Source organism: Genypterus blacodes, unplaced genomic scaffold (assembly GCF_046128005.1).
Source record: "Genypterus blacodes isolate CSIRO-AG114 ecotype Tasmania unplaced genomic scaffold, CSIRO-AGI_Gbla_v1 ptg000012l_1, whole genome shotgun sequence".
NCBI classification, from domain to species: Eukaryota; Metazoa; Chordata; class Actinopteri; order Ophidiiformes; family Ophidiidae; genus Genypterus; species Genypterus blacodes.
In genome coordinates this window covers 5,816,241-5,836,401 of record NW_027466826.1, presented here as the reverse complement: position 1 = coordinate 5,836,401, position 20,161 = coordinate 5,816,241, and the positions used below count along the sequence as shown (strand labels likewise).

Below are 20,161 nucleotides of genomic sequence, written 5' to 3'. Positions count from 1 at the left end.
AGTCCATTTACCATTTATTGTGATGAATGATTTAGGCTGAAAAGGTGTAGGCATACTGATTCTAAACTAAACTGATTGCGTCTGGCTGTGTTTTGTTGTTTACACAATGAATTTAATTAGATCTCATTTAGATATATTTTGGTTCCTGAAATGTATTATTGTTTTATTGTATTAACTTATTGTGAATGATGTGTGATCTACGTTTGTGTAGCAGTACACAAAGTACACAAAACATAAGTTGAAACTGACAAAAATAAACTGCATCCACCTAGTCTTTATTCCATATTTGATAGAACTGACGCTTTGCTTTTGATTTTCAATATAACATATTACCTTAATACAAAAACAAATGAAAGTGTCCTGGACAAATTTATTGATACCCCCTTGCATAATGAATACTTTGGTTGACGTGATATCGCAAGAAGACTATTTTCTTTAAATAGTATCACAGCTGTCTTCAATCTTATAATCAGCCGTTGATGCACAAAAGTTCTCCTTGTGCTGTTTTGTGTTATTGTGTGAATCACACTGAACCTGGACATGGGGAAGAGAAGTGAACAGGCGTCTCAGGAGAAGAGAAGTGAACAGGCACACACTACATCATCAACTTCAAGCAGCTTAATGTGCGTTGATGTATGTGTACTTGTTGAGTGAAATGTATGCGGTACAGTGGAAAAATGTGATAAATTGGGAAATTATGCAGCATTGTGGATATTTGCATTAAATTCTGTGATTGCAGAATTGCAAAAAGCTGGGGGGACAAGAAAGCTGACTCATCATATTCACTGTGTTACAAAAATAATGACTTGACTCGTTTTTTTGTGTTAATAAACTCTATGAAGACAATAATGTAAAGACTTTTATACATTTTAATATTGTGTTGTGCTCTCACTCACACCAAAATGAATTCTCAATGAAAATAAATTAAATTAAAAAATTAGTTACGCATAAAAATTAGTTCTGCATTAACATTAATGTTTATTTAAAAATTAATGATTACTTGTTCTATATGAAAATGAGTGCTGGACGATAATAATGAATTATACATGAATTAAAGAATAAAAGGTGGTTCTTTCTCTCCCTGCTCTGTAATCACGCATAACTATAAGGTTTAGCTCACTTGCCTGTCTTACTTGACATGATCGACACCTGAATTAAACGACAGTAGGCATTAACTCCCGTTTTCCATCACCGGCAATAAATTAATAAACGTGTTCTCATTTCATCATTGTGTTGAACCTGCCAGTCAGCTGAGAAGGACACAGCAGCAGGCAGCTTTCCCACTTTTCACATCTGTAAGACCTGTGTTTATATCAGTCATTGTCAGTTACGATTGCTGTGTGTCGCTGTGACTGAGTGTGTGTGTGTGTGTGAAACGGGGACACACGGACAATAAGGAAAAGGATGGAGGAAGGAGGGAAGGAGACGAGGAGGCGACTCCACAGTGTTTGTCCGCGGCCTCCCGTTCTTCCATTCGCACAGTAAACAGGAGCATGGAAGCTCGCGCTGCTGGGCTGTAACACACCGAGCAGCGGGGGGTAAAGTCACCGCCGCCGGCCTCTGCCTTTAATCGGAACACGCAGGAAGGAGGGAGCGCGAGCCTCAACGGGCTTCCCCGCTGGATTGTACCGGTTTCGAGGAGGGAGCGAGGCGGCAAAGGGGAGCAGGGGGGAGGCAGCCCGCCGTGTGGAGCATGAAGCGGACGGCTGTGGTGGCCAGGCACAATGGCCTCGTCTCTCCGCTGGGGAACAACAACTCGGGAGCTTCCAGCATCGTCTCCGCGCCCCACCAGAGAGCGACTAACATCTCCGCCTGTGCCGACACCGTCACCGGCGGCGCAGCGGACGGCCTGCTGGACTTCTCCAAAGGCCCCGTCGTCAAAACCGAGCTGGTGTGCAAATGGACGGAGCGAAGTTCGTCCAGACAGCGGCTGGAGCGGAGCGCCACGTCCGTCTGCGACCAAACTTTCAGCTCCATGCATGAGCTGGTGGACCACGTCACCACGGAGCACGTCGCCGCGGGGCTGGAGGCCCTGAGCCATGTGTGTATGTGGGACGAGTGTCTGCGCGGCGGAAAGGCGTTCAAAGCCAAATATAAACTCATCAACCACATCCGCGTCCACACCGGAGAGAAACCGTTTGCGTGCGCCTTCCCAAACTGCGGAAAGATGTTCGCCCGCTCAGAGAACCTCAAGATCCACACACGCACGCACACGGGTAAGCTGTCATTAAGTGTCAGGAAACACTTTACACTCTGCCAGATCGTGTGTGTATGTGTGTGTGTATATATGCGTGAGTGTGTGTGTGTGTGTGTGTGGGATCAGCCCACAACAGCAGCTCCCTGCTTGAGAAAGAAAGCCTTCACATTGTTCCAGAGTAGAGCCAGGAAGCCTCCATGTTCACGGGGGCTCCGTCCAGCTTCGAGCTTCCTGTGCCCTCCCTTGTCTCCTCCCCTGTGTCCTAGAGGAGTCATGGGGTCTGGATGCAGCTGAGGAGTCACGCAGGGTGAACGGGGTGAAAGTCACATCAGTCTGTTTGTCATCATCAGTGATTATGCAGGAGGAAGAGGAATTGTATCTCAAAATATGAAACTATCCAGATGAGATTTAAAAAAAAAAAAAAAAAAAAAAAAATTTACACAATGATGACAAATAAGGAAAAATGCAAAATGATCATTGTTGGCGATCATAGGTTTGATTCTGAGTTGGTGTCTGTCCAATACCCAGATGCATCGATACACTCAGTATGTTTACATGAACTCAATACGCCGAATATTGGTCGATTTAAAGGAATAAAATGTTACGAAGCCATATTATGCATGAAATCAATAGGAGTCAGCTGCTCATTAATGTCCATTTCAGTGCATTGTTTGTAATCTAAACAGATGGGGAGAGAGAGAGAGAGAGATAGAAGGAAAGAGAGCGAGAGACGTCTTCTGTTCATCCTCATGGATATCATGGATATTCATGGATCATTTGGTGCTTCCGCTTGAGTAGTTCTGTAAAATATTCCTCTCACATACTCTTCCTCTATGTCCACCAAAACAAAGCAGACAATCAAAAGGAAACTGAAGTGGAGTTATGTGCTGTGTGTCTGTGATCAAACAGGGTTTTCAAGCCAGTAATAAAGTGTTTTCCAGCACATATTAAGAGAGTAATGTGGGTGTAATGTGACTACAGCTGTCATCCAAAGTGGACCGTGCGTGAACAAAAGCCCAGATAGCTGCAGATGCTCCTTTGGGAAAAACACAGGAGCGTTCAGGAATATCTTCTCAATGAAAAGAGTTTCATATCGATATGGATGATAGTCTTGAGCGGTTGTGTATAATGGTGCGTAATGACGTTTGTGTTTCTAGGTGAGAAGCCATTCCAGTGTGAATTTTGTGAGCGACGCTTTGCCAACAGCAGTGACAGAAAGAAGCATTCACAGGTCCATACAGCCTCCAAGCCCTACGACTGCAAGGCCCTGGGCTGCACAAAGTCCTACACCCACCCCAGCTCCCTGCGCAAACACATGAAGGTCCATGTGAAGTCTTCACCTACCTCTGACCCCCAGGACATGTACGAATCCATCTCCCATCAACACCAGCAACCTCACCAGGCTCTCCTCGAACCACTGGACCTCAAAATGAACCGCGTCTCTCCATCGCTTGTGAATATAAACGCTCATTTCCCCCTGCTGTCCGCTCACCACTTGGACGGCGGCTCGGCCCGAGAAGTGGATCACAAACTGCTGCTGCGGAGTTCGTCTCCCTTGGCGATGCCCCTGGATCTGTCGCTGTCGGGTTTAAAGAGCCAACTGTCCCAGCAGCAGCAGCAGAGTATGAGGAACCTCCGCAGAACCCAGCGGGCGGTCAACCCGGCCTTACCTCAGGTGTCTAACATTAAGGAGTGGTACGTCTGCACCAGGACTACAGCGCCACACTTTCCTTTGCTCCACCCGGATCACATCAAATCAGAACCTAGCGACGACGACGAATACGTCACGTAGGAATTATTGACTCGACTCGTTTTGCTCCGGACGTGAAAATTGACTTGAAAATTGTACTGCAGGTCTAGCTCGAGCATTGGTGCGTCCGAGTCACTACGGCCGCCGTTATTCAGTGCAGGCCACTTAAAGTGAAGTGGATCAAGTGATTGTATGTGGGACATTGGCGATCCTTCTAACACGGACAACAAAGTTAGCCGAGACCAGATAGAAAACTGTTTAAAAAAAGTGCCGCTAATAACACAGACAGAGCAGAGCAGAGGGTCTTAACACACACACCTTTTACATCACGGTTGCTACGGTAAAAACAAGTTTAACAACAACCCCAAACGTTATCTAGTACTAAGAAATTGAATATACAAAGTTGAAGAAACAGAGCGGAGGAGGCGGCGGCGGCGTTTTAGAACACAGGAAGTGGTTTCATGACGTAACCCCCCCCCCCCCCCTCCTAATGAAAATTGATTTATTAATGTTCTCAACTCATCAGTGCTTTGCTTTACATGAAACCTTTTTGAAGGGCTAACAGGTGAAGACGTTTGCAGCTCAGTGCTGGTGGTTTGTAACAGATGTGTACCTGATAATGACAACAACATTCTTTGTACTCATCTCCATCATCCTCCATCATCGTCACCATCATCATCATCATCACTGGGCGGTGCCGGGCCGGATTTTTGAATGTGTAAAAGCAGCAGAAACCCCCCCCGATGTGATTTACCGCTAGAAGGAGACACGACTTCAAATTCATCACACACATATGCGTATACATGGCAGACTGCATGATTTGTGATTTCTGACTGGGGAAGTGACTCACCCGGCCTCTTCAATGGCTGAGAGAGGAGATTTAACCCCTTCCAGTCACACGAAGGCATCACAATCTGACACGTGGATGACATCAGGAAAAAAACTCCCCAGTCTTCTTTTTTACTAGATATCAACCCGTAGATCCATTACTCTTTCATTTATACTAACAGTAGTTTTGGTATAAGAAAAGCAATTTGATAGGGCGTCGACGGCATAACACGATTAAAATGACTGGATAAGGATAAATAAGTTCATACATCACATTCAGTTTACATATCAGGAAAGAAAAGAAAATGTCAAATGTTTGCTCCCGATTATCCGGGGGCTTTTCTGTCGATGCATGTGGAAGAATTTGTCTGTTGGGGCCTAATTCCTAAATTTCAAATTATGAACGACAGCCACAATGTCTAAATTAACAGTTAAAGTATTTTGAAAGGCGAAACATGTGAACACAATGCAGCATTAGAGAGTTTTCAGTTTTACGACGTGTAAAAAAAAAAGCAGCATTAAAGATTTTGTGTATTTTTGTGTCTGAACACAGGACATCCATCCACGTCCCACTCAGTGTCCACAACCCTCATGTTTGTATGACAGAAACCCTTATTTTAAGGTGGCGATACTTATTAAAAAACTACTTTAAAACCTTTACATTTCATTTTAGGAACGCGGCCTCATCCATAAGCACCTTCAGCATTATCAATGTTCTTTCTGCTACACTAAAGTTTGGTTCAAAAAATACAAGTTCATTTGAGATTTCTATGCCGCCGTTATGAACCACAACATCCTCTCTGTGTCATCTCACCTCTCCTCATTGTTATTGGATATATTTCATGTGCATACAGTTTGAAAATCTGTCGACATTTGGTTAAAAAAGTGAAAGTTTACATACAATACTGTGCTGAAGTAAGAGAATAATAAAACACACAGAACACTGTGTAACCGTGTTGAAGCTTCCAGTTTATCACACATGCACACACGGCCTTCATTATCTTTAATGTTTTAAAAGTGCATATTGATGAATAAGACTATGATATTGGAGCATCAAGCCAAGCCTCTGTTATGTGATCTGCTCTCTTCAATCTGTTAATTTGCTACTAAAGCAAACCTCCATCTATTTCACAGAAAAATCCTTCCAACAGGATCGATTCCCTTCGTTGGGAGGCTGCAGCTAAATAAAGAAGTCATTGACAAACCACTGAATGAATGATGTTGGATCCCTGGTGAACACATGCAGGAAAATGAGACCAAACACTGCAGCTGCCAAACAGATCAATGCTCAGCGATGTGAAGATGCCAAAGATTAAAACAATACAATATGCAGTTATAGCTATAAAACACTTCAACAGCAAAATCAGATGGGAAAATATGTCATAATATAGTAAGATTATACCTTGTAACACCATTCTCAAATATTACAACACTATTACTACTGCAACCTCACAAGCTACTGTAGAAGCATTATTATTCCTACAGAAACTTAGGACATTTGCTTTGTAACATTGCGGTAATACTTCCAAAGATTCCTACAGAAACTTGTGATGTTTACTTTCTAACATCAATTTAATACCGTCAAATATTATTTCTATTTGTTATTTATTTTTGTATTATTGTACCATGTGGCATTTGCGTCACTTAATCAGATTGAAGTTTTTATTCTACTGATCACATACTTTCTGTTGCGATACTCAATTTAACTGTCTTTCCCCGTAATCAGCTTATTGGAATGGTTGTATATGTCAAGCTGTAGTTGTTGGCTCACTTGCAGTATGAATCTACAAAAGGTGAGGATGCTGCAGTTTGAGCAAGTGTCATTACAGCAGATTACACATCAGTTGTATACATTTATGCCTTTTTTTTACATAAACTGAATGTAAATCTATAGGCAACACTTTAATTTCAAAGATGTCATTGAGTTTAAAGGTGATAAACGTTAATCAGTCAACAGAAATAGATTCATGAAGCACTTATGCATTGATTTCATGTGGGATACAAGTATGAGACCCAATGAGATTACCTGTACCATGTCGAACGATGTCATCACGATTGCCTATTACGAATAAGGACTGCAGACTGATAGAAGCTGCACCTTCATATTCAATCTCAAAAAATGACACTGCAGGTTTAGAGTATCTCTGATGTGAGAGTGTTTCAATAATGCATATGAAAGAATCAGTCGTATACGTGAGAGTGTCTCAGTAGTGAGTGTGAGTGGATGCGGATCTCTCCTATGTGCTGGTCCAGAGCATTCCAAACATGCTCTGTGTGTGACATGTGTGCTCAGTATGCAGGCCATGGAAGAACTGGGACATTTCCAGCTTTCATTTTCAGAAATTGTGTACTGATCCTTGCAAAGTGGGGCCTTGCATTGTCATGCTGAAACATGAGGCGATGGCGGCGGTGGATGAATGCCACAGCAATGGGCCTCACAATCTCATCACAATCTCTCCGTACATTCAAATTGCCCTGGATTAAATGCGCTTGAGTTGCTGAGGATTTGCCGAACTGCAGACAAATCAAGACCCTACGGCGGATGAATGTAGATGATCTTCCCTGAGGCGACTTCTGTTAGATTGTGTAGAAATCCTTTGGTTGTGTGTAGACCAACTGTTTCATCAGCTGTCCTTGTGGCTGATGCTAGTGGAGCAGGTGAAGAAGAAGTTGCCGTGGTTACAAGTGGTCCGGTGTTGTGAGGCCTTCCAAAATATCTGTAATGATGCTGAAAATGGCTAATAATGGAGAAATGGACACCCATGACTCTGGCAATGGCGTCATCTCTTAACTCTTAAGGCATCTGAACAACTATAAGCTCCATATTTAGGTTGGCCTTTTACTGACCTCATCATCAGGAACACCTGTGTAATGATCATAGCTTCTAATCAGCATCTTGATTTGCAACACCTGTGCAGGAGAAGGGGTATCATCATAATGGAGAAATGCTTGCTAACAGTGATTACACATTTGAGAGAAATATATAAATAATTTAAATTTTGAGGAATCATTTAAACGAATTGAAAATGGCTGCAAAAAGAAATAAAAGTAATAATATTTGGGGAAAAAGAATGCCATACTTGTGGAATGTCCGGGAATGACTCCTCCCCCTTCGGCGCCCTATTGGTCGTTGCCTCCTGAAACGTCACATCGCCCGTGTGACATCAGCGCGCACGAACCCCGTCCCCCCCCGGTCTGTTGTCAATGATGGCGGCGCACAGTGTAAACGCATCTCTGAACAGGCTCGTGTTTGCAGTCAAGGTGAGCAGGAAATAACGACTGAAAACAAAACATAATTCTGCACCTGCAGACTGTTTGTGCTGCCATTATGTGTCAGTACATGTTCTGTGTACTTCACGGACATGGACTTTGAGTAACTATTCGCTTTGGAATCGTAAACGTCAAACTTTAACTGCGTGCAGTGACGCGCTCATTGTTGAATAGTTTTATTGTTTGAATTGTGTCGGACAGCTTGTATGTGTTTTTGTGTTTCCCAGCATGCCTCACTGCAGTCCAGGTGCTGCCCGGTGCCCTGCAGGGCTCAGTACTCCACCGTCCATAGCTCCGGAGAGAAGGTAAAGCATCAGGACTCAGTTCTCCTCCAGACCATAATGACAGAGATCAGGGGCTTCACCTCTGTGCTGAGGATTCAGTAGTAAACCTAAGCATCAGAATTGGATTCATTTGACAAGCACCAATGACGAGACACAATATACAATAAGTGGAATACATGCTGTATATACAAACACACCAAAAATCAAAATATATGTGGTTTACACAAGTGACGAGCCAGCTGGACAAAGATTGCAAATCTAGCCACATTCAATTACCAAATAGGTAATTACCAAATAGGTAATTGAATGGTAATAGGTAATTGAATGTACCAAATAGGTAATTGAATGTGTCTGGACATCAGACAGTTAGTATTAAGGAAACAGGGATCCTCTGTCTGCACCTCTGGTCCAGCTGAAACCATTACATTTGATGCAATGCCAGTTGGCAGACTCTCTTTTGACCAGTCACAGGAACACAGGCACACACAGTTGGATCAGCTTTGGAAGTTCACACAGTCAGAATGATTGGAAAAGTTTATAATGCACTGTATGTTTCAAATGGCTTTGAATGTTGCTTCCATCCACAGACCTTTGATAAGATCCTGATCGCCAACAGAGGAGAGATCGCCTGCAGGGTGAGTCTGGCACTCAAGCTGTCAATCATTTGGGCAGCTGTATGCGACACCAAACAGAGTTGCACATTTACAATATAATTCTGATCGATCTGCTACTCGGTGTGAAAACCAAGATGTTAGTGAAGGACAAAATGAAGCTTGAAATGGTTCTAACTAAGCTGCATGATTTGACAAAACATTGCAATTATTTTGAATAAAATAACATAGTACACATGAGAACAACAGTATCATGTAAGAGTTTTGTTTTCAAGGCTCAAGCTGCATACATGAATTTCCAAAATAAAACAACTTCACACACTTTTTAACCTTTCAAAATGAAATACAAATGAATGAAATACATTTAGCATTACTAGTTGTTGTTACTCGTACCTAAGCTTGATTACATTACATTTCAAACAGCTCATATACATGAATATGATAATATATTAGTTAATATATTGTTTCACTCTCGGCAAAAGTCTAAAGAGCAAATAAAGAAGAGAAGCACTCCTCCTGTCAATATTTAATTAAGGAAATCATCACCTATACTAATCAACACTAAATCCTCTGACTGTAGCTACCTATGCATCTACTATCAAATGGAACTTAATCATGTGACTTAACTGATCGAGAAGATGAGTTGGAGGCCAGTGTGACACATGTTGGTTGATAATGTGACGCTCTGGCTGTAAACACAATAACACTGAGAGAACTTCACATTCTCTGTTCTTCTGTCAGGTGATGAAGACGTGTAAGAAGATGGGCATCAAGACTGTAGCTGTGCACAGCGACGTGGATGCCAGTGCTGTGAGTGTTGAGACGGGTGGTTGGGTGGTGAGGTAACCGAGTTGTGGGTTTCCGGGACGACGACAACAACAACATTTTTAGTGATTTAACTGTGACTAACTACGCATTTTCACATAACAAACGGCAAAAAACAACAAAAGGGTAGTTTGGGCTGTGGCAGGAGATCAGTGAATGCATGAAATTTGTGTCAAGATCTTAGCCCAGCACAGATACTTCCACACACTGAACCAGCCTGGCCTGTCAATCAACTCCAGCATTGTGAGGTGCAGCTGCCAGTGTGTCAGAATGCGTTCCTCTGTTTATGTGACTTGAACAAGGCTTCACAAATGTGGACATGAATTGATAGGATGTCGGGTCTGTGTCTGTCTGTGTGTGTGATAGAGTCCCCTGTGAAGCTGATGTCCCTGTGTTTTCAGGTCCATGTAAAGATGGCCGCCGAGGCGGTTTGTGTCGGCCCGGCTCCCACCAATAAGAGCTACCTCAACATGGACGCTATAATGGAAGCCATCAGAATGACCGGTGCACAGGCTGTAAGCATCTCTCTGTGTGTGTGTGTGTGTGTGTGTGTGTGTGTGTGTGTGTGTGTGTGTGTGTGTGTGTGTGTGTGTGTGTGTGTGTGTGTGTGTGTGTGTGTGTGTGTGTGTGTGTGTGTGTGTGTGTGTGTGTGTGTGTGTGTGTGTGTGTGTGTGTGTGTGTGTGTGTGTGTGTGTGTGTGTGTGTGTGTGTGTGTGTGTGTGTGTGTGTGTGTGTGTGTGTGTGTGTGTGTGTGTGTGTGTGTGTGTGTCAAATGGGAAGTACACTTCCGTCTCCACGAGGCAATTCTTTTTAGCCCTTTTTGTTGTCTGAGATGTTTTAATAATGCTTCAGTGTAATCAATCTGTCTTCATATATGTGATCATATTTGCTCCTCCAAGGTTCATCCTGGATATGGCTTCCTTTCTGAAAACAAAGAGTTTGCTAAACGGCTGGTGAGTCTCCTTTCTTCACTTGTGACTTGCTTGAAGTATAGCAGGGATAGACTTAACTTGCTTGAGACTTGAAGGTTGAGGCTTGCATGTGAGTTACTCTGGCTTCTGGTCTTCCCCTAAATCTCACGTTGTTGTTGTGTTGCTAGGCAGCAGAGGGGGTGACGTTCATTGGCCCAGACACCCACGCTATCCATGCAATGGGCGACAAAATAGAAAGCAAGCTACTGGCCAAGGCCGCCAATGTGAACACTATCCCAGGCTACGACGGAGTGGTCAAGGTGAGGACGCCAGCACAGCCACCGCCATTTAGCAAACCGGACACAAGCTTCTTTTACACTCTGGATGATGGTTTTGCTGTCATTCACCTATAGGTCAGGGGTCAGAATATAAGTATGGTCTTGTGTTTGACCTGTATGACTGATCTCATCATTGGAATCTGCTACAGAAAGCAAAGCTCCTCAGTGTTAAATTATTGATTGTCTATCTATCTATATGACCATCTGTTTTACATACTGGAATTTCTGAGTTTATATCGTTGTAAGTGCAGATTTCAGCTCTTTCTTTAAGCTGTATTTACTCTTTAGACTGTTTCACATCTCAAGTATCCATAACAACTAAACTAAACACACAGCAAAGACTCTACTGCATTGATTCAATCTACGGTCTTGGTAAGTGTTCTAACCAATGAATCCACTTTGTTTCTCTGCTCAGAATGCTGACGAAGCTGTGACGATCGCAAACGATATCGGTAAGCCACTTTTTATTCTACACAATTTATGTATGCGTCAGATTATTATAACCATGAACACCTGAGCAAGCAGGTTTATTTATGAAGCACATTCAAAGTGTTTACAGATACAACACAGATACACATTTAAGAAAATACTATTTAGTTTGTTGAAAATTGCTGCTACTCCTTTAAGATCAGCTCGAGGAACGCTAAAGAAAATTAGACTAGTTGCACCAAATGTCATTTAAAAACATCAAATCGAGCTCCTATGCAGGAATAAGATCACTGACTAACTTGACATAACTATCAGCATAACCAGACCGACCCTCATTAAGAGCAGTAAAGGCCGTGATGAATATTGTGCTGATGATTTGCTCTGTTGTAGGTTACCCTGTGATGATCAAAGCCTCTGCAGGCGGGGGAGGAAAAGGAATGAGAATCGCTTGGAATGACGACGAGACGAGGTAGACTCGCTTCCTTCCAGCCTCTTTCTATCCAGTTGCTGTTTCCATGGTTACCTTTAGTTACACTTTTCTTTTGGATGACTGTAGGGAGTTGCGTAGTCTTAATTTCCTATTTATTTATTGAAGTCTGGTGGGTTTCGCCTTTGATGATTGCTCTGCAGTTGAAGTTGGTATTTGATTTGTTATTTTCCTTTATGACAGTGTGATTCTTTACTGTGGTGTGTGTGTGGATGAGGCGGTGGCCTTTAAACTTTGTGTGTGTTGGGGCTCTTTTGCAGGGAAGGATTTCGCTTTTCGTCCCAGGAGGCGGCATCCAGCTTTGGTGATGACAGGCTGCTCATTGAAAAGTATATAGACAATCCCAGACACATAGAGATACAGGTAACACACACACACACAGACACACACATACATGCACACACCCATACGTACATGCACACATACATGAAATTTCTCTATTCTATTATTTTGTTATTGAAGGAAAGCTGAAGCTGTTAGAAGAATAGTGATTAAACCTGCTTAAAAACAAATGAACACATGAGGGCGCTGTTCACCCTTTTGCCATCATCAGCCTGGATCAGATTTTCTCATTGATTTTCCTATAATACTGCTTATTTCTTTGAGATATTAAGCATTTATTTAATTTGTTGTACATTTATCACTTGAATACTTGGAGCTCAGCAACTTAGAGTGACAGATTAAATGTTTATTTTAGTAGTAGTAGTAGTAGTAGTATAATATTGAACGTGATATTGGGACAAATAAACTTCATATTTAGTATTTGTACATATTCTAATATTTGGAGCATGTTTGTGGAAGAATGGGTAAAATTGCAACACAATAATGCTGTCATGAGCTGACTTTGAGAGAGAGAGAATAATGTAATGTCTGCACAGGTGCTGGCTGATAAGCATGGAAACGCTCTGTGGCTGAATGAGAGGGAGTGCTCCATCCAGAGGAGGAACCAGAAGGTTGTGGAAGAAGCACCCAGGTCAGTGTGTATGAGAACACCTCTCGACTGTCTCCAGTGCTTTACTGATGTTGTCACAATGAGAGACACAAAGCAACATTGCTATTGTAATTGAAATGCTATGTTTTATTGTGTCTTGTCCAGTATGTTCCTCGATCCATCCACGAGGCGAGCGATGGGCGAACAGGCAGTGCAGCTCGCCAAGGCCGTCCAGTATTCCTCTGCCGGCACTGTGGAGTTCCTGGTGGATTCCCAGAGAAACTTCTACTTCCTGGAGATGAACACACGACTGCAGGTCAGAGTGCATGGGGTTTTGTTCCTAATTCTTTTTTCACTTTTATTTCTCTTTGCGAACGTGGGACAGAGCTGCACAAACAGAAAAATAAACCCAGAAGAAAGAAATGATGAACAATTTAAAGCCACAAAGGGAAGATGGGGGAGAAAGAAGTGAGGGACAGATGCTCTTGGAAATCCAGTTTATTTTGGTGAAACAGTAAAGCAAACCAGGAAAAATAATGTCAGTAGAAACAAAATAGAGTTAAAATGAGTTGTCCCTGAACCTCACCTGTGTTTCTCTCAGACAGTGCAGTGAGTTTGACAAATGTACTCTTTTATCATTACGTTTTGCTTGGATATAGCCAAAGAACTGTCCTTTCTCTCTGGAGTCACAACCCCCACACACTCTCCACCTGGATCCTTCAAACTGCTTCCCATTATGCAAACAAACACCCGTCTTCCCTTAACAACCCTTCGACCAGGACGAACCTTCCCCCATTCCTCTCCTTGCCTTAAGAACATGAAATGGATAGAGTTTGAGTTATAATTGTTTATTTGAGTACCTTTGTGTACCTCTCTGATTTATCCTCTGACCCCAGGTAGAGCATCCAATCACAGAGTGCATTACCGGCCTGGACCTTGTGGAGCAGATGATCCGGGTTGCTAAGGGACACCGACTGAAGCACGAACAGGAAGATATCCCAATAAACGGCTGGGCTATCGAGAGCCGTGTTTATGCTGAGGTACGCCCGGCACGAATGAAGTGCTTTGTCAGTCTCAGTTCAGTCTCTGTTTTATGCATACCAACCCGATGCTTCACTGTTTTTGTTGTGCTCATCATAGGACCCATACAAGTCCTTTGGCCTTCCCTCCATTGGACGACTGTCTCAATATCAGGAGCCTGTCAACCTCAGCAATGTGAGTGTGTGTCTGTGTGTGTGTGTGTGTGTGTCACCCACAGTGACTAGAAGACAGTCAATCACGTTTACATCCACTCAATCCGTAGGAACTGCATACAGTGGCTCACTCAGACTGTAAATGAATGTTTATATACCTGAATAAATCCATTTGCTGCCTTGTGATCTTGGTACTGTTGCCCAGAGGAAGCCTACTTTAATTTGTGCCAAATTCAATCACATTAATGTTTAAACATGGCTGTTGAGGGGGCGGGGGGGACATTTTTGCCTTAAGTCGCTGTAAAGTTCCCCATCAAGTTGTATCTCATCTTACTGTTGATTGCTTGAACTGTATCTTGAATTCCTTCCTCATTTTGTCGCCGTCCTCCTTGTTCTTGTAGGTCCGTGTGGACAGCGGCATTCAGGAGGGAAGCGACATCAGCATCTACTATGATCCCATGATCTCTAAGGTCAGAGTGAAGACTTTGATCTCCAAATGCAATGTGATCATTTGTCAGGTATTAAGTGTGTGTGTGTGTGATTATAGCGTCATGGCACTGCAGTAAAGTCCTTTTGTTGTCTCTGCTTGTAGTTGGTTACCTACGGCGCGACACGAGCTGAAGCCCTGGCCAAGATGGAGGACGCCCTCGACAACTACGTCATCAGAGGTAAAGCAAATACCTGCATGTAGCGCCACAATTGTAAACTTAAACTCAAACAAAAATAATATACAACACATTTAGTTCATCCACAATAGTCTTATACATTGCATGCATTATGTGTGTACTTCACTGACTCGGCACAGTCTCAACTAGACGACGGTGTTGTTGGCATATTAGAAGCCTTGTCGAAGAAAAGCGAGGGAGTCGGATGTTCGTCGAAGTGGAATAAATTAAAGGAAGATTTGATCAAGGAGACGATTGTTCTGCAGCACACAGAAGCCGAGTACAAAGTTCTGAGTAATATAGGCGACGGCAGCAGTTTAGCCTCGAGGTTATTACAGGAACGTGCTTGGTAGGTAGCTGAAGTATAGCTGCTTGCACTGTGCCATAGGGTCATGTCGTTCTCTAGATTCAACAGTGAGAACAAGGGAGTTAAAGATCTTTATGGCCGCTTTAAAAGGAAAAAAATGGACATATCCTGTACACCAGTGTGACCGTACATAAGCGTGTCCTCACATAGGACCTGGGGAAATAAACTGTGTAAAGATTTTCCATGACATAGCCACACGGAAAGGTCTTAGTGATCCAGAGAGTTTACAAGAGGGTTTCAATTTTGTCAAGCCAGCTAACGCAATCAAGGCCGAGCTCTGTTCAGCTTCCTTCGTAGTACAGACCTCTGTTTGCTAGAAAGGCTGCACCAAATCACCTTCCCAAACACACACACACCTGCCTTGCGCATGGACATTCTGGTTGTTCTTCCTGTAGTCATTTGTAAGCGCTCCTCTTCCGCCAGGTGTGACCCATAACATTCCCCTCCTGCGAGAGATCATCACCCACCCCCGCTTTATCTCGGGAGACATCAGCACCAACTTCTTGCCTGAAGTTTACCCCGACGGGTTCAAGGGTCACCAGCTGCAGGCGGGCCCTCGCATGGAGCTGTTGGCCTCGGCTGCAGCGCTCCATGTCGTCGCCCAGCTCCGCTCACAGAAGGTTTTAGGAAATCTAAGGTAAAGATCTCAGTGAGTTTGTTCTGGCGAGTCCAAACTACTACCAGTATTTGCAGCCAGTCCCTAATAACGGTGTCTGCTCATGTTCAGGGTGGCGTCCTCCTCAGTGGCGTGTAGCCGCTGGGAGCTGTGTGTGGAATTGGAGAAGGAACGGCACTTTGTGGAGGTTACTAAAGCAGGAAATGCCTACACTGTGAGTACCTCTCACACAAGTACACACTGTACAACTACAACAACAACATATGAAGACATGAACAGACAGATCTGCCCAATATGAAGTGTTCTTTTTGTTTTTATTGAAGCAGATATTGTACATGACATTGTGCATACAGGTTAAAGGGGATTTTGGAGATCATTTTTTATATAGAAAGAGGAGAGAGAGAGATGGAGAGAAGGGAGGCAGGTTGTGAAATCCCTACTATTGTTGTTGAACTTTATACATACATAGACCCTGAGGAAAAATACAAGTGGGCTGGATTTGCAATGAAGTCATAGGGTACATACAGAACATACAGGATGATGTCAAACAGCAATGTAGGTTTGAACAAATCGCATCATAGGTTGTGATAGAGAGAGAGAGAGAGAGAGAGAGAAAGGGGAGAGAAAAACAGGAAATGAAAAAAAACAAAGAGATGGCATCCCGCCCTGAAACCCCACCCAACCACACATTCATACAAACCCGCATTCACACACCCCCGTCCTGGACTGCCTGAAATGCAAAATAAAATGATAAAATAAAATAAAAAGGAACTGGTCTGTGTTCTGGTAATCAGTCACTGGTCTGGCATAGCCTGTAGATCTGTGAAATAGGAGAGGAAAGGTTGCCATCTCTGATGGAATTTATCAGTGTGGTTCCTCCATAGTGCATTTGATTTTCTCGAGTCTAAGCAAGTACATTGTATCCTTAAGCCATTGCGAAATAGAGGGAGGGGTGAGGGATTTCCAATGTAGGAGCAGGCGTCGCTTGGCAAGCAAAGAGGTGAACATGATGATTTCCTTTTGTCGGGTGTTAAAACGGTGTAGGTCATACAGAGTACCGAAGATGGCAATGTAAGGGGAGGGTAGAATTTGTATTCCCAATATGGTGGACAGTGTGTTGAAGTAACCCGCCCAGTAGTTGAGGAGCCTGGGGCAAAGAAAAAACATCTATTACAATTGTCATCTACGTCTGTATACATTTCGGCTAATCTGGATTTAGAGAAGTGGACCCTGTGCACGACCTTGAACTGGATAAGAGCGAGACGGGCACAGGATGAGGCGGTATGCAGGTTGCGTATGATATCGTCCCACCAGTCTATGTCCAGATGGAGTTTGAGTTCAGTCTCCCAAGCAGCCCGTGTTTTTGAGTTAGATAGGTCCCCGAGGTCCAGAATATGGCTGTTAATCTCAGATATAGTCCCACTTGGGGGAGTTCTCAACGATAGCAGGTCATCCCACATGAGTTGAGGGGGAGGGGAGGGGAAGTTTGTAGTGTTCTTATTTGAAGTTGAGATGTATCTGTTTTTCCAAATTGACTTGACTGCGATGTGTTCATCCAGGTGAAGCATGAAGAACAGAACAGTGTGTGTGCATTTGTCTCTGTAGGTGGACGTAGGTGGACAGACGTTGGAAATCATTGGACAGTGGAACCTGGCATCCACACTGCTGCCACTCACCATCAACAATGAGCAGAGGATGCTGCAGGTAACGCGCACGCACACACACACACACACACACACACACACACACACACACACACACACACACACACACACACACACACACACACACACACACACACACACACACACACACACACACACACACACACACACACACACACACACACACACTCTTTAATCACATCCGGTCGACATTAAAAGTGGAAATGGGTCGACAATAACATTACTCCTTATAATTAGTTTTCAATTTGCAAACCAGCCGGAGAGCTGTAGGTACCAATATGTAATATTCCAAAACATTATAATGTATTTTTGTGTGACTTCAATGTCATTTGGGAAGATATTTGTTTAGCTCAGCAGTTTTTTGTGCTTATCTCATCCGATCTTGTTCATCCTCAGTCGCCATGTTACCGAGCTGCTGCTATGTGACATTTTAACTCTTATTGGTAATAAATACTTAGAGGAGCAGAGTCTGGGCTTTAGCTGAGTGAGACTTATTGGTGTTAAATGATCCTGTGGCAACGCGAGAGCAATACATATCACTTAAAAGTGTCAGGTTTGTACTTGTACACCAGTATTAACAAGTCATAGCTGCAATATGTTCACGACAAAGTTAAGAATAAACCTATTGTTGTGTCTTCTTTTCCAGTGTCTCTCCAGAGATGCATCTGGTGAGATTGTTCTGCAGTTCCTGGGCACATCGGTAAGGCTGAGAGGAGGGGAGGATGAGTGATTGTTCATTGGGTTGTATTATGGAGACGGTTGTAGCTTCCGTTGTAGCCTGAAACATACTCTGCTCCTGTGTGTGTGTGTGTGTGTGTGTGTGTGTGTGTTTGTTTGTAGTTTAAGGTCCGCGTCATGTCCAAGTTGGCTGCCGAGTTGAGCTGTTACATGGCAGAAAAAGTCCCAGAAGACACCAGCAGCATCCTGCGCTCACCGATGCCCGGCACAGTCGTGGCGGTGTCCGTCAAACCTGGAGATACGGTAAAGTTTATTGTCTCTGTGTTGCATAATTGGTCAAATGGATGTGTAGTGAAAGATGCACTGACATTTCATTACATCAGGGTGAAATGTTGAATTAAGTATATAGAATTTCGAAAAATGAAACCATAAGTGTGTAACTTTTATTTGTGACTTACACGATCATACGAGAATGTTTTGCAGTGAAATGCTTGGTAGCTTCCTCTTTAGTATTGAGAGAGACCAACACATGTATAGTAGAGAAAGATAATGAATCGGTGCTAAATGTGTCTTGCCTTATGTCCTTTTCCTGATTTCTTTCTGTAAAGTGTTTCAAAATAGTAAGTAGTAAACCTTAGTTGTGTCTCTTATTGTGTGTGTGTTTGTTGTAGGTTGCAGAAGGTCAAGAGATTTGTGTGATTGAAGCCATGAAGATGCAGAACAGTATGACTGCTGTCAAACAAGCCAAGGTAACAAATGAACTGTCAACACATGCAGGAAGTGTTTGTATGTGGTTGAGGTTTGAAATGAATTAACCGCAGTGTGGCAGAGTGTTTGTGTTCCCATCAGATATCAACCGCTGAGGTTTCTGCTGCCACTCACACACTCGCTTTAGTAAAAGCCTCACACTCGGATATCTAATGGGCACTTACAAACTTTTTCTGCAATATTGTGTAGTAGGAATTGAGACCGTCTTGGCTCCGAGCTCTCTGATCAACTGTGTGTTTGTTTCTATGCCTTCCAGGTGAAAAGTGTCCACTGTAAACCAGGGGAGACGGTTGGAGAAGGAGACCTGCTGGTAGAACTAGAGTGATCTTTAACACTTGATGACTATGTACAAACTTTGTTGCGGGAAACGTTTGTGTGTATGGGGACAATATAAATATATGGGTCAAAACTGTTTAAACTGAATTATTTAGATAAATTATAGATCTGGAAATTCCAAACCAATGAAACGTGAACGTTGGCGAGCAGAACAATGATTTTAACTGACAAGAGTTAAATTGCCTTAAAAATGGTAATGAAAGTGTGTGACTGCGTGTGTGTGTGTGTGTGTCTCTAGATGACATAAATGTTCCTTTGTCATATTTCTGTTATTTCCTGTTAACACATTAGAAAGTAAGTAATGAAACACTACAGCCATCATGTATCATCTTGTTCCACAAGTCAAAGTTCAGTTGTTGTATTTCAATACATTTCAAATCATGGATTCAAAGGAATACATTTCAATTAAATCTGATGCAATGAAATGTGAAGACTGTTAACAGAATTTTCTGGTAAATACAAATAAAATGGGAGTTTATGTAAGATCATCTGTCTGTGTGTTTCTTTAAGAATTACCTTACATCTTTTTTATGCTCAATGAAAGATTTAATGTCACTTCTAAAAAGTCAATTTAATCTAATTGTAGATTGTGTTGAAGTATCAGAGTATGGCAAATATTACTGAAATGAAAAAAACACTTGTCTTGAATTTCACAAAGAAACAAAACAGGAAATGTATAAAAAAAGACAACACACAAGAGTCAAAGTAATTAGTTCATCACTAATTCACAATCAAGTTTTCATTAGGTTATGCATATGTATACAGGCTGTAGAACATCATGGGTTTATACAATAAATAACAGCTGATGGAAAGTGACAGACTGGAGGAGCCAAACATGAACTAGATGATGTAATCATTTAGCTCTAGAATGCATAATTCAGTATAAATGTGACTTCAGTGTTTTATGTTGCATGTGCTTTGTTTGTCCTGGTGACACCACTATTTATTTAAGTAGCTTTAGAGTCTGACATTGTAAACGACACGGCAACAGT

At 42.7% G+C, this 20,161-nt stretch overlaps 2 protein-coding genes across 2 annotated transcripts; both read left to right on the top strand.

Moving 5' to 3' along the window:
• The first annotated feature begins 1,483 nt into the window (after positions 1-1,483).
• LOC143012943 (uncharacterized) lies at positions 1,484-5,050 on the top strand. Its single transcript, XM_076166287.1, has 2 exons — positions 1,484-2,216; positions 3,355-5,050. The coding sequence occupies exons 1-2, from the start codon at positions 1,694-1,696 to the stop codon at positions 3,987-3,989; spliced, it is 1,158 nt and encodes a 385-aa protein (XP_076022402.1). The 5' UTR covers positions 1,484-1,693; the 3' UTR covers positions 3,990-5,050.
• A 2,903-nt stretch (positions 5,051-7,953) lies between these two features.
• pcca (propionyl-CoA carboxylase subunit alpha) lies at positions 7,954-19,642 on the top strand. Its single transcript, XM_076163112.1, has 23 exons — positions 7,954-8,036; positions 8,273-8,350; positions 8,917-8,964; positions 9,682-9,750; positions 10,167-10,280; positions 10,665-10,718; positions 10,865-10,996; positions 11,430-11,466; positions 11,834-11,912; positions 12,191-12,293; positions 12,809-12,903; positions 13,027-13,177; positions 13,758-13,901; positions 14,002-14,076; positions 14,456-14,524; positions 14,647-14,722; positions 15,510-15,723; positions 15,814-15,916; positions 17,308-17,406; positions 18,034-18,087; positions 18,228-18,368; positions 18,737-18,814; positions 19,090-19,642. The coding sequence occupies exons 1-23, from the start codon at positions 7,980-7,982 to the stop codon at positions 19,156-19,158; spliced, it is 2,139 nt and encodes a 712-aa protein (XP_076019227.1). The 5' UTR covers positions 7,954-7,979; the 3' UTR covers positions 19,159-19,642.
• The last annotated feature ends 519 nt before the right edge of the window (positions 19,643-20,161 follow it).